We start from the raw sequence: 15,334 nt of genomic DNA on the forward strand, positions 1-15,334 counted from the left end.
CCGCTCTCCTTTCTCCGTTGTCCTTTCCCATCTACATCCTTTCCTCGAAATCAACGTACACTAATCGGGGTGGCACGCATGCGTCAACACTAGGTTACGAAGCAAAGAACAGAGAGGATGGAAAGGAATGGGGTAAACGTGGCACGATAGGGCTAAAGGGTGAGCAAGAGGGTTATAGAGTAGGGAGGAGGAAGATGGAGAAAGGGAAAAGAGGGTGGGTTTTCAGTGTACGATAACGACTGGCATCAGCAGCGTGCTTCTACTTCTACCTTCGTAGCCCTACGAGCTTAATGTACGTACCAGTGGAAAGGGTAAAATTGGAAGGGATGAAGAAGTAGAAGGGACGCAGAGAGAGCGAAGCGAGGAAGCAACGTGTACTATACGTCAAGACAATAAGTACCATTAAGATAACAGTGGGGGTCTTAGATAACCCCCGCGTGAACCTCGGGGGTCCGTAATGGAAGATTCCATTTTATTCCAGAGTTATTTTTACCATGTGCCTTAAAGAGACATCGCGTCTGTTTCGTTCTCGGTAATGATTCAATTTCTTTATTTAATTCAATTGATATTTTCCTTTCGAAGATACCGAAGAAAATTCTACTTTATTTTCTGGCTACCTTCAATGCTGCGATTGCTGCTTTCTTAAAAATTTTATCACATAGAAATCGAAAAAATGATTTGAAAATGATGAAACGTCTCCTTTCAAAGAATATTTGTAAAAAGATGTATCTGTTGGATCTGTCAGATCAAATACTTTGTTCATCGAATTAAAACATAATCGCATAAATATGTCCCATAAAGGAATATGGTATTTTTCAGTTATAACGTCTGATTATAAAAATATAGAGGCATGACGAACGGTCATGATAGACGACAGTCGTATAGATACCGCAAGGAAGCACGAAATTTTATAGTTCCAGACATCCATTGTTCCGAAATTGTCTTGCAGCCTGCACTAATGACAATGATTAATATTGACCCACGTGTACGTTGAAGCGAGTAATACACTCTCCTGGTGAGACATAGTGGGTAAACTTTAGTGTCTGCCAAGCCCCACCTACGCCTTGCTCTTTAGGGATTCCTCGGTTCGTCGACAAGACAGCCAGCGTCAAAAGTTAGGATATCTCATGCTCGGCCTCGCCGTGTTCCGACAATCGACAAGACTAATTTGTGTATTCTTATTAAGCTCGTCCTCCTTGTTAAATACGAATTAAACGGATCAACTATAGAAGCCCCAGAGTCTTTTCAGTCGTAACTTTAAAGCTGTTGTCTCAACAACATCGCTGTACAGCAATTGCAACTTAAATTAACTTCTCTAACTCATAAACGGGTCGATCGAATGAAAATTTTTCTATACTCCAGTTTAACCCTATTTGTATAAATACATGTATATGTATATGATTATGGTTAAATTTAATAATACTTACGTAGAATCATTCGTTAACGATATTTTTATCTTACGTAATTACGAATATATATATTTACCCTTTGTATCGATACATGAAGCAATCACAAGGAAGAAACGTCAGCATAAGATCGCGAATAATTCACGATGGCCAGTGTAAATAGCATGGTCGCAAACGAACACATGTGTATTCTGTGAGATATCCAGGATGGAAAGCGGAAAGTTTTGTAAGTCATCGATTATACAAGAGCTGCACATGCCTAGCGGCATGCAGACGCGAATATTCAATTGGCTATCCTTGTATAGAAGACCGTTACGTCGACTGAGGCGATAAAGTCTGTATCCGTTCACTTTTAATTTCAGCTATCGATCAATCTATCCAGGTATCCAATGCTCATTGCCTTTGTCTCGCTGTTAGTCTGCCGCTGGCTAGTTATACTTGGCGAGCTGCAATTTCGGATACTTGCTCTTATTCGCCGAGTAAACAAAACTACTTGACATAATTCCTCGCTCTGGATATCAACGTCGAAAGTCGGGATTGCTGGTTTTAAGTCGTTTCGATTTCATCGATCGTCGTTCGTTTCCTTTAGCCAGAATAGCTTGAAGCTTTTTAATCCATGGTAGAACAGCAGCGGCGGATCGATACCAAGACTGATCGTAAGTGTTGGTTCTTTTCACGAAGGTACGAATTGGTAGAGAAATTCTCCGCGCAGAGCCATGAACTCGTAGATATTGATGAAAGAAAATTACTCTTATTGATCCCATCGATACTGCCTTAGTCCACGGTAAATTGAATCAATGTTTCAGCTATTTGTTGAAATAACAGAATGTCGATGTATCACGATCATAAGGTTAGTAGATCGCTTAATCGGCAAGATACCGAGTCTCAAACGTGCAGGTACTTACAGCTATTACGATCGGTTTCCTCAATGAGAGCGCAACATACAAATGCGACGTCTTGATCTATTTCGTGTGGATCTTAACGGAATATATCGAAACTTTCGGTCGAGTTTACTCGTTAATGACTGAGTACATAGTAGGAGCGTATTCAGGTATTCCAATGACCACGTATTCATCCATGTTAGCTCGCCGACATCGAACTGATGAGGAAAGGTATACACTGACGATGCGCCGTGCCATTCTGGGGTCGAAGCGATGGAATCTTGTTAGTGCAACTGTCTCTTTTCCGGCGTTGACCCGACGGTATACAAGCGGGACCAATCAATGTTTCCTCATGAATTATGTTGGATCAGTTTGCGAAACGGAGTTTCGTCGCCCTCGTTCGAACACTGGAAAATTGTCCCTTTGTTTCCCAAACTGTGGATAGGACGAAGATAAACAACGAGCACAGCTCGGTTCTTCTCTTTCCATCTACGTTAGTTTCACCGAGAACCGGCTGGGCTAATCCTGTACATCGAGAATACATCGGAATTTCGAGCACGTGATCGCGTGTCGCGCGAGTATCGCTCGCGGCCTAATTACGACGCGAAATATTTATAATGACGTCGATCGATCCCCGCCGCGTTTATAAAATTTTATCACACCGGGCCGGGCATCATTTAAAATTCAATTTGTTTTACCAACAACGCAGCGAATAGCATAGAAAATAATACAGGAACCCGAACGCTTCGTGGTTCGTGTGTCTTTGCTTCGCCTCTCGGTACACGCTTTAAACTCATTATTCACGGCCGCGGCCTGGCAACTTTAATCGCGAAAACTTTAATCACGCGATTCTAAAATTATCAGCCGGCGCTATGAAGGATATTTCGTAGCGCCGGCGAAGGCTAGACGCTGGCCGTGGCTCGAAACAAGGGAGAAAAAAGATAGAGGGAAACTATCGTCCCGTGTCCATGATCCAATGCGGGGGCGTGCCTTCGTTTCGTCACGATTCGTGCCATCACGATCATTTACACGTGTAAGGAACATTCCCTTAACTTCGAAGTATGTTTCGCCAGAATATTTATTATTTTTTATTTCCATACGATTTATTCTCGTCGCTGCCGAATTCAAGGTAGAATGCGAAATTAGTAGAAAATGGATAAAAGAGAAACGAAATTTACGACGAAAAACGTTACATTAATCAATTTCGAGATCTCCGAAGCGAAACAAATTTATTACCAACGCAACTCTTCTAAATCCGTTTATTTATGTTCTGCGAAAAAATTGCATGGGAGGAAAGGAAGAGAGAAAAAAGCCGTGCATACCCGTAATAACTGCAGTCTATTCGAGGGCCGATGGAAAAATTTACAGGGAAATTCGATTATCCCCGCCAGCGAGAGATTCGAGCTGCAGGTGTCGGATATACGCGCAGCGTTCCGATGTGAATTCGAATCTAATCGATGTAGACGTGCTAGCCTGTAACTGTGGCAGCGACACTTTCAATGGGACCGTGTTACAGATGACTGACTGCGCCAACGATATGCATATCGCGTTCCAATTGAAACGGCCGTGAGATCTGCCCATCCAGAGAAGGAAAGAAGCCTGGGGCTCCTGCGAGATTTACGCACATTATGTAACGCCGCTTTAAGGATCTCTATCGGTTGAAAAGTGAATCGATTCCCGGGCCAAATTGTTATATAAGTGGTTAGTTATCTTTAGAAGATTTAGTCTCAAAGTTCGAGACGCAGCCACTTACGTTCCTAGAAAAATTGCGAGAAACCGATGTTCCAACAGGGAAATTTTACAGGAAATCCTCAATTTCTGATAGATTGCGAATACTTATACAGAGTCTCACGAAAGAATTTCAATATTTATCGTTAAAAAAAAAAAGATTATATATGTATTATATAAAACATTCGGAATTTTGTAAAATTTGAAATCAATTTGAAAATGTATATGGAAGTGCATAATATTTTCTGCAATAATATGAATACTTAGTAAGAGTCCGATCTCATTATATATGTATCATTTTCGTGAATATTCATGAAATATAAATTATAAATATAATTAAATATAATATAACAGAAATTCTAAATAGTAATTGGTTTCGTCCCTGTAAATATTACAGTGAGTTGTCTAGACATTTTGTATATTTTTGTATAATAGTGACGTTTCCGTATTTAAATTTCCAACAAATGCACATTCAATGCTGATCATAATTCACGGAACTGTTCTCTATTTTTCTACTTGTAAATTTATCATTGTGTCGCCGGAATTTCGACATTTGAACAAGTAAAACCATCTGAAGTCAGAGTTACCGGTAATATACCGGAAGTCGGTGCATGACAAAGTTTGTTCGTGATAAAAAATTCGCGAAGTAACGCGACTGGTTGAAATGAACTTCGAACTGGGTCAGTTGATCTAGGGCTGCGGACAGGGAAACCCGCTAAATAAGGAACTAACAGCAATTAACGCTGTTTTCCGAATTAGCCAGTGGTAACGTAAATTCTGGTAGGCTTCCTTCAACTTTACCACGGTTTCTCGGTAAACGCGAGCGATATTCGGTTGAAAATTTGTGCAAATAACGGAAGAATTCGGTTTCTACTCGCGATCGGGATAATGGACCAGCTTTGGAACGACACGGCCGATAAAGGGTGGCAAAGAGAAGGAAAGGGTAGTTAAGGCAAGCGAGACGCTGCTAGGGACGAAAACGATGATCGTGATGGGAAATGGGCGCGAGAGAAATAAGGGTTGAGAAAGAAGAATGGGTTTGTAGCGGGAGAAGTAAGCGTCGGAAGTTTGAAGCCCTTAATTGCTTTTTAAAACTTTCAAGTTCGACTCGAACCTCTCCCTCGTTCTTCATCCTCGTCTCCCACAACTTCGTCCCAGTCCCACCCTTTGCATTCCACTTTGGAATGTTCAATATTAGTTTTCCCTATCGGAGTTACAAACACGTTCGGCAACGGTGGCGGCGGAGGGGGTGAGAAAGGCTCGTTGAACGGAGTCGAGCCGCTAAGAGGGTGGCGATGCGCAAGAAAACTCGACAGCGGACGAGGAAAGGGAGAAAGACAGTTCTACTCGTCGATAATCAGCTTCCCCCCTCCCCGTTACTGTCTCTCATCCTACCTTTGGTTTTTGCACTCGAAGCAATTAACGACGCCTGAAAAAGGAGTCGCGCTATGCTTCGTACCTACTTTTCCATCGGTTCTGCCCGTCCTTCGGGCGTTGATCTCGCCTCTCTTCTTTCGCGAAACTCCGCGGAGAAACCGTAAAGTGGCCGGACGTTTCCAAAACTTTCCTATCCCCTTTCTCTCCCTATCCATCCTCTCCTCTGTTCTTTCGTTTTGCACGTGTGACGCAAACTCTCAGACGACGGTATACTTTTATTGTACTCGACGAAGTTTTGTCGTGGTGATGATCAAACTATTCTTATCCACGTGAACAACCGCTAGTCGTTGATCCGTGAAACGATTCGTCGTTATTGACGATATATCGATGAAAACCGGCGCTTTAGTTTTAAAACACCTCTAGTTTCTCTTTTTGGCCCGCAAAACGTAAGTCACTGAGCGGAACGATCCTTTTATCCTGGTTTCGGGAACGATATGCGTTTAATCTACATTTCGATCCATATTGTATGAGTGCTAGGATATTTTCTCCGTTCAAATGTCCATTCGAATATACGAGGAAGGAGCAATTTCATAAAGAGGCGCGTTCGCAGTTAGGGAAAACGAGGTTGTTCCTATCTTGTTCCCTCGATTTTCTCTGAGTTTCGAGTCGTTCTAAGGGCGGTCTACGACAACCGTCTTGGAAAATCTTTCTCCTCGCAATAGCGAGAGGTAGTAGTTCGTTCGAGCAAGCGACCAACATCTCTTTCAGTGCTAGGTTAAAATCGGAGCACGCCTTCTTGCATCCAAACGCTGTGGCGAATGGTTAATCGCGAAAGGTTTTAAATTCGAGAGGAGCGGCGTAAAGGAGGTGGAAAATGGAAAGGGAGGGCCGAAGAAAGGGAAACAAACGAACTTACGCGGAACGGGACGAATCGCTTTGACAAAAGGCTCGTTCTCGCGATCCATTACGGTATTCGGACTTCTGATTAATCTCTTTCCTCTCGTATTGCGTCGACTTCCAGGCCCTTTGTGACTTTCAACTCATTGTTACGAAGATATTGGAACTTCCCTTCTCTCTCGTAACACCGTTAAGCAATTAAATCGAAAGTTTCAAGACGTGCCGTTAAAAAACACAATTAAACCGGACCTGTCTGCGGCCACGTCAATTTCAATTTTTGCTCCATCCTCAGACTTGGCACTCTATTCGGTGATGTTAGGGGGCGAGCGTAGGACTAAATCTTTTATGATACAATTCTCTTTTCGAAGGGATCAAGCGACACCATTTGCTCGCATCGCCCAGCGACATCTTTAACTTCCCAAATGGGATCTCGTCTCCTGGTTTCAACGACTATTGGAAAGGATAATCGCGAGCTACGAGTTCTCATAAGATAGACGCACGGTCAGGGATATAAGGGTAAGGAGTAAGGGTCGCGAGAGGGAAAGAGAGGAAAGAGAAAGAGATTTCCGCGTTTCGAGAGCGAAGAACAACAAAGTTTCTTAATGAAGAATAACGTTCCCAGCGAAGGAAAGATATTTCCACTTAACCGGGGATTCTCGTAGTCTTTCCTCTCCTTTGCCTCCTGTCCACCGGAATTGCTCCCCATTTCTCCCCTAATCTTCCGTTGTTCCAGCCGAAACGTTCACCTCCAACTTGCTCTCTGCTGACTATTGACAGTGCCGTTCGAAAGAGTACTATACCCTTCGATCCAATCTCGCGTCCAATGAAACGCTCCAGAACGAAATGAATTTCGACCATAACGGATTTTAACTTTTCCCGATAGTCAAGCGTCCCTCTATATTCTGTTCAATCTCTCCTTCCTCTATATTACCTGGAAAAATTTGAGATCTTACGAACAGAACTCAGTGAACTCGAAAACCGGGAGAGGACGTGCGTAATTTCTTACGCGAGAAGTTCAAAAGTTTTACGCATCGATTTTACTTCTGTTCACTGAAACTATCCACCCACCATCTTTGTTCCCTTGCATTTTCACAAAGAAAGGCCAAAAAGAGCGGACGTTCCTGGAGAGAGTTGTCGATTCAATGCAGAGCACTCCTCCGTAGATCGTCTCTGAGCACGCGACACATTTAATTTTCTTAACGATCAGGCAACCTTCGACTGGGCGCACAAAGAAAGACAGAGATTCAGCGCGGAGAAGCGTATGACGTCGTCAAAGAGGCTTTCCGGGCTCGACCGATAGCGTCAGATAGCGTGATTCCGTCCGGGCTTCTCACGCGATGCCCATTTCCTCCTATCGACCTTCCATCTCTTCGCTCAAACGGAATCTTTCGATCTTCCCCGCTGGATGTAGGTCGTCTAGGTGGCTCTGCACCTAACCGTGGCTATCCAATTCAGGTAAACGGCGCCCAATTGTCTCGAGCTGGAATGAACGTAGGCGCGGAAACGTGTAAGCCCCGATGATTCCCGGGGCTGGATCAGTGCCACTAGTCGAAGCGACGATTATCGAAGAACGTGAATGGTCGACGCGTGAGCTGCCTGCGAATCCAGCGTCACTCGATTCCGACGACTGCGTAATTCCGTTGTCCGTCTCTGAATCACCGTTCGTGTTACCAGTTTTTTCCCCTTTTTTTCACTGACAGTGCACGTCTCGCTTTTATCGTTAAGGACTGTGCGATTTAATCTTATCCGTCGTTATGAAACGATAACGAGATCATTTGGGACGATCGTTCGCGCTGGAATGCCAATTGGGCTTCGTGCGATAGACCCGTGAAATTTTGGAATCTAGGGTAGTTTAAGCAGTTTAAGCACCTGGGTCGTTTGAGACCAAGAGAATTTTGTGCAATTTTATGGAATGATTCTGTAAGGTAGACTATCGATGTACCATAAATAAATATACAGATATGAATATGCAAATATAGAATCCAATATAGGATTAATTAATCCCAAGTAATCAACTAGAATCCAATCTATTAGGTTGTCTGAAAAGTTTCTTTCGTTTTACTTGGAAATAATAGATGCACAACGTTTTTTATTTTATATTATTTTGTCGAATTACGTACGATCCGTTTTGTTCTGTTTAGATAAACACCGTGACATTTCACAGACATGGTTTCACGTTTTTATGAATGTGCACTGTTGTAAAAAACACGTTTGCGAAAGAAAGACACTTTTCGGATAACCCACTACGTTATAATAGCAGCTTCAGTCAATTAGGCTCAATGCGCGAAACTTTGGAATCCAGAATAGTTCAAGTACTTATATAATTTATCGAAAACTATTCGTGGATGAAAATATTTATATAGATTATTTCATTGCCAGTAACATGATGAAACACTAATCACCGGACTGCAATGTCCCGAGAAACAGATTAACGGGGAAAGAAGAGTATCCAGGCAACAAATCTCACCGCTGTAATTAGTTTAGAAGCAGCTGATAAGGGAGTCCCTCGACCGAATGAAACATTAACGAGACTGCATCTGGCCAATGCTTCAATCAAGTGTGATTGTTCGAAATTGTTCGAGGGCCAGCACACATTGGCTCATAACGCGGATCGATATACGTGTTTCGAGGTCGACCACCATCGACTGGATAGGAATACCATTGCCGGTATCGTGAGCGGGACACGCGTAGCATAGGGACACCCTCGGTTCGCGTGTGACCTTTCTTTTGCGAAGGGTGCACCCGATGCGGGTGCATGACACAGGCACAGATTATCAGTGCACACGGCGCAATGGAATTGATCCCCGAGGCATGCCCGTACGTAAAAATTTTGGAGATGAAAATGCTGCCGATTGATTGCTCGCTTGGTTCGCGTTCACGTGGGAAAATTTCGACCACGTCACGTGAATAAACCGGATACGCTCGTTGGCATATTTATTAAACGTGAACAGAAAAAAGGCTGGATTAAGTAATCCCGCAGTGAAGCGGTCCAGGTTTTTGTGATAAAACTGCGTGGTCGATATTTAAAATAGTCGAAACTAGATAGTCTATCGATGTTTTGATAGTACCTTCCGTTCGATGTACATTGTATTTCATTCCACCGAGAGCAGTATCGATGATGATTCAGATTGATATTCGATAATTCGTAATCGCTATAAGCGTGAATATTTGCATGCCAGTTCTCTTGCATTCGAGTCGAATGATTCAACAGAGGATCCTCAAAAGGCTTTGGTTGATCATCTCGTCGGCATGGATATATGTCCTTTGATGTATCATTTAAACCTTCAACCACGTTTAAACGACGAATCTGTCAAATAGCTTTAATCACGTGTTCTCTAGGAAGCTCTGAACAAAATGTAGCTCTTGCTCATTGCACATCGCAGCTATAACGCTGCAAATCACTTTTTTGGTGAATATATTTTGGGACATAATATAGTCCGAATTAAGAAAATCACCTTTCCATTCCGGATAAAATTTTCCCTATATGTAATTAACCTATATATTTGTGTTTCGCTATCGTATTCTGAAATATCTGAGTGAACTACGAATTCCTCTATTAATTTTTCAGAAGCGCTGATACGAGTTATATATTTTGCACATAAGATTCTTTAATTATCTTTACATACTGTATAATATAGTATATTTTACCAAGGAATACCATATTTTACCAGCGCGATAAAAGGATCAAACTGTAACTTGACGGCGACTGCTTCAAATTTGCGTTACTCGTGATCAAGAGACGCCGCGAGTGCATGCGCAGATTTCATACACAATTTAATCGAAAAGGGCAAAACAAATGCGGTTGGCTACTAATTTCGCTGGTGACCGTGCAACACCAAGCATACACTATTTTGTTCTTGGAGTTGTGCCAGCAGCCAGGTAAATACAAGGTTTTCAGAAAGATAACATTGCGTCGGTCCGTCTCTCTAGAGAGAGGTGAATTTCAAACGAAATCGGTCGACCATCCTTATTTCGAAATCTGTTTGTGAAACTAACTAGCCGGATTATCGAAACATATTTATTGACAAACGCGATTAGCCTGGCTGCTCAATGGAAATGACAGCGCCGTACAATGGACGATTCGACTTTTCTACCGATCGATTCTCTTGCATGCAACCGAAGAGCATTTGAAGGGAGCGAGCAATCGAATAGTCGACGGATTAATTAATTTCACTCCGATAACTTGGTAATTTGGTTATTCGTAGATGGGGGGGAAGGCGTGTTGATTTCGAGGGATCGCGAAGAAAAGGTGGTGAGTATCGACGATGGTCTATGCGTGCCTATCTAATTCCACAGATATAATCGAATCGCGATAAATTCCACGCGAGCGATTCGAAGGGAAATATCGTTTGCGGCAGGCGTGGTCGTGAGTTGTGAATCGTGACCCCTTCTCGAAACTCGATCTATTCGATTCCGTGCTACTCGCAACTCTATTGCCGACATTCACTAATCAACTTACGTCGGTTTTATTTTAGTCGGACGAAAAATAATGGGTAAAACTGGTGAACGATGGCGAAGAGCGGCAAGGGGCGGCGGGAATGCGGACGCAAACAAGGGGAGGAAGCTTAGCCTAAAAGCAACGAGGATAGTCTTCTATAATAGGACACAGGTTAACGCGACGTACATGGGAACGCTTTTCCCTCTTTCGGGCGATGTTGTCGAAACTGCAATATGCGATTCGCCTGACAGTAGGGGGATATTGCGAAATAAAAAGGGTTAAATTAAAAATTCTCGGTCGAGTGCTCCGTCCTTCGCTCGAAGAGAGACTCTGAGAATATGCCTGTGGAATTTGAACGTGAAAGCACGAAGAGAGTTTCCACCCTCACCCCGATCCAACCACCTCTCTTCCCTGCTTTATCCTTCTCGTTCCTCTGGTAACTCGAAGTCTTCGACTTTTATAGCAAGCCAGGTATAAAAGACGGGCCTTTGTGCCTCCGTAAGCCGTCCTTATCGATATTTTTCGATAACAAAAATGAAGGACCGAGCCTTCGGCCGTGGCCCTTGCCGGCCAAACTCGACTCGACTCGACTCGATCCAACTTTCGATCCGAGACTCGATTCCACTCGAACTTCGGCAATCATTTTCCTTTGTGTTCCAGAACGACACGATGCAAGTGGTTTGGCAATATCATGTGGAGGAACCGGTGTCTGCTGCTGGAGTTTTGCCGGATCACGACGCCATCCGAGGATCGAGGCCGCTTTATCTGGTGCAAAGGGACGCGCAACCGAAGCCAACTTCGCGCAACCAAGAAGCCGAGCCGCAGCTTCAAACGTGGGACATATTGAACCAGCAGGTTGGTATCGAATCATTTATCCAGGTCCCCTGGTGGCATACAGACGACCGATTACCAACGCTATGAATGTATTTTATCCTTATGTAATGTAGAACGTGTGGTACCGCGTTCCACGAACGGCCGCTGTTCGATGGGCCGATAATGTGCGAAACCGAAGCGCGGAATCACGTGGGCGAAAAATTATGGTGTAATACGAGCCATTGCGTGGCGGATATACCATAATATGATTATACCGCGTGGAGGGAGGATATGGTGCGATGCAACGCGTCTTACGTATGCATAATGATGGAGAGACCGGCGTAGGTGGTAATAATGTAATGGATAGGTGCTCGCTGGATTTTGGTTCAGTGTAACAGTGAGATTAAAGGTGTAGGGTAAAGATGAAAACGAATGTTTCGCGCAGTGTGTATCGATAAATTTCGCGTGACGTGTATGTTATACGTGTGAACTCGTTCAAGATGGTTTTACGAAGATATATTCGAACGGTCGTCTCTCTCTTTCTCTCTCTCTCTCTCTATGTTGTTTATCCAATTATTCAAGGAACAGTTGGCTCGATTCGGCATTCGACGTGTTCGCGCGTAACACGTAACAAGAGAGAACGAGCTTAATATTCATCGGTACGGTGAAGAGTTTCCCGGAAAAGGCGATTAAAGAGTTTTAATTACGGGCTGGAACGTAGTGTCAACGATATCATATTAAACTCGATCTCCGTGGAAGCTACTTTTCTGGAAGCTTCGGTGGCTGAGTTTACTTTCCGAGGGAGAAGTGTGTCGGACGAAATGAATCGCGGCTCTGTTCCGATTCGTCGCCAGACTCTCACTCTGACACGGTTCCATCGAACTTCGATAATGTCTTTGAAGTTATTAGACACATTCATCGTGACCGTGGTTATTAAAATTTGATTGTAATTGAACGGGGAATGCGGTGAAAACTTTTCAAGGAAATTGCACGGGAGACGGCTGCTCGTCTAATACCTCGGTAACGAGCGTTCGTGTGAATCTTCACGCTAGACGATGGCAATATTAATAAAGATCGAAGTTCATCATTCAATTTCAAGTATCCCATATCTTTGGCTAAAACTTTCTTTCAAATTTCACGTGTAGGTTAATCGTGGAAATTCGTGCAATAAAAAATTCTTAAGTTTCATGAGCTTTAAAATTCCTATATGCCAAAGCGGATAAACTTCTAACAGAATTTTAAGGAATGGTTACTAATTTGGTCCGCGATCTGTTCGTATCCAAGGGGCCATTATTCGTTCTTGTTCGTTGCTTGAAGTCGGTCGGTCTCTTTTGTTTCGTTGTTCGAGTCGTGGTATTCTCGCGGTCAATTCAGTCACGCTTCTGTTTCGCGAACGCGTGGACTCATGTTGGCGTGTGCGGACGTTGTTATTCGAAAAGGTGAGTGAGCCAGCGAACGAGCGAGTAAAATAGAGAGAGAGAGAGAGAGAAAGAAAGAAAGTGGGAAAGAGAAAGCGAAGCGTGGGTGGCTCGGGTTGCGCGTGAGATGAATGTTCGAACGCGTTTAACGTTCAGCCTGGTACGAGTGGATTTTTATCGGATGCAAGCCGCGGAGCATTGTGCGCCGAATTTATGATGGCATAAATCTTAACCGGGTCACATCCGGCAAAAACTATTCGTTCATTAGCGTCGCCGGGTCATAGATTACGGGTCGACGCTATCACTGGGATCGGACAATGCTAATTCCACGGGCTGCCGAGCTTTTGCTTATAGTTTATACCGACAGAGAGAACGAAGGGATGGTTTAGTACGGATTTACGTGGCGCCTATTCCGCGTCGTCGACGAGCAGAGATCGATCATTCGCGTGAATAATAAAGATGAAAAATACTCGAGTACTCTATTATCGATGCCAGAATTCGAGAGCACTCTTGGCGGCAGTCTAAGAGGAACTACGACGAGTTTCAACGTGAATGAAGTCGTAAACATGACGTGATTGGCGGATGGACGATGTGCAAATATAGCGAAGGAGAGATGTCGAAGTTATCAGTCAGCTTACGCTTCAGTGTCTTTTCGCGTTGGCAGGTCGACCGGTGAAAAATCGGGAATTTCAGAATACGTCCTCTCTATTCCCTCTTTTTGTCTCTCTCTCTCTCTCTTTCGTTCCGTTTTCATCGTATCTTGTGAAATTTCCACCGTCGAGGTTCGTCGCGAAATGCATCGTATCTGATTTTACCGATAAATGGCACTTTCGATATTTTTGCGCGATTCAATCGAACGACGTGTGTCAACGAATCTGGTAATGGAAACGAACGGAAACGGCTTGCATTATCAGGAAAAGCCGGGAACGAAATAATAAATTGGAATTACGAGGGAGGGGTAGGTGGCTGGTTGAAACCGAACGACTCTAATTTCATCAACTCTGTTTACAATTTGTATCCAACAGGATCGCGAAACTGGGGTGTTTCGGTGCTCATCAGCTGAAACAAATTACCGCGTCTCCCAGCTGGAAAGGAATTACTCGTTCGTCCAGCAAATCGAACGATTCCCTTTCTCCTTTCTGTTTTTACTTTGATATCTCTCTGATATGAAATTGTTTGTAGTACTGATTTGATTGCTTTTACTTTAATTGTAACAGAGGGATGCAATGAGCACAGTTTGAATTATACAATTACGTACATCTCGCTAAATGCTACAATGAAAGATCGTGATAATAGTAAGACACGGATATACGTGTATCGCGATGCGCATATGATACATACTGAATATATATGTACAGTAATGGAAGCGATAACACGACAATTCTCGGGCGACGCAGTATCGCGATACTCATTTCGTGTTCTTGTCAACGATATGAAGGCGATAGATGAGACATTAAACCAAATGGCGACATTCACACGATACGCAGTTCATGACACGTGTATCATGATACACGTATCTTCACGTGAAACCTAAAGAGTAAAATTTTAAATGTTATGCAAGCTATTGAATATGGTAATAGCCTACAAGTGCGACAAGTTAACAGCACAAATGATTGTGCTAATGTAAATCATGCAGCAACGAAGTTTCGTACGCATATTTGGTATTACGCAGCATGATGTCTCACCGAATTCATTGAAGAAGGCTTCGTACAATTTCCAAGTTTCCTCGACCTAGTTGAATTGCTCAGAATTACAGAGCACTACTATAAATTACCATGGTCAGCCCCGTACGTCATCAACTATTTAATTTTGTTTAGTATCTCCGAGAAATAATTCACCGTTCTTCAGGGTATTCTCCGTCGCTCTTCCTTTTTGTTATTCCATCTTATATCTACAATTTCTTCATGAGTTACAATACTTTGCTACGGTAACGTGACTCGTTCGCAAACTTCTTAATCCTAGCGATGTCTGATTAGTCGACACGCATTCTCGCATCGTCGAAACTTTCATAACGCGATCGCGGTTTTAATTGTCACGATGAGAAGAGCCGTCTGCTCGTCTCTGTTTATCTCACAGTTGGAGACAGCCGGATAGCGGCGACATTAAAGTTGCCAGAGCGTCGTTTATCTTACGACCACAGTGCCTCGTCTCTCTCCGTTTCTTACTTCTTTCTTATACAAATGCTACTTGTTCCTCGCTAACTACGTACGAGGAAGTTCTTCGTCAGTTGAATAACTTTTGTATTGTGACGAGATGAATATGAATGTCTGTGGACACAAAGAGAGCGAGGACCAACTTGTTAGGACGGGTTTGCATTGATTCTCCCTTTTCCAAGACCGGCAGTGATACTTTTTTCGCCGGCCATTCTCGGGACGA

The 15,334-nt window shown here is 43.4% G+C and overlaps 1 protein-coding gene across 1 annotated transcript in view; it reads left to right on the plus strand.

The window, feature by feature from the left end:
• LOC100644690 (MOXD1 homolog 2) overlaps positions 1 to 15,334 on the plus strand; it is a 173,183-nt gene that overhangs the window by 144,590 nt on the left and 13,259 nt on the right. The window contains exon 4 of the mRNA XM_003399421.4: positions 11,388 to 11,582. Within this exon, the coding sequence (XP_003399469.2) occupies positions 11,388 to 11,582 (195 nt within the window). The remainder of the gene's footprint in view (positions 1 to 11,387; positions 11,583 to 15,334) is intronic.

This window comes from Bombus terrestris, chromosome 12 (assembly GCF_910591885.1).
Source record: "Bombus terrestris chromosome 12, iyBomTerr1.2, whole genome shotgun sequence".
In the NCBI taxonomy this organism is placed as follows: Eukaryota; Metazoa; Arthropoda; class Insecta; order Hymenoptera; family Apidae; genus Bombus; species Bombus terrestris.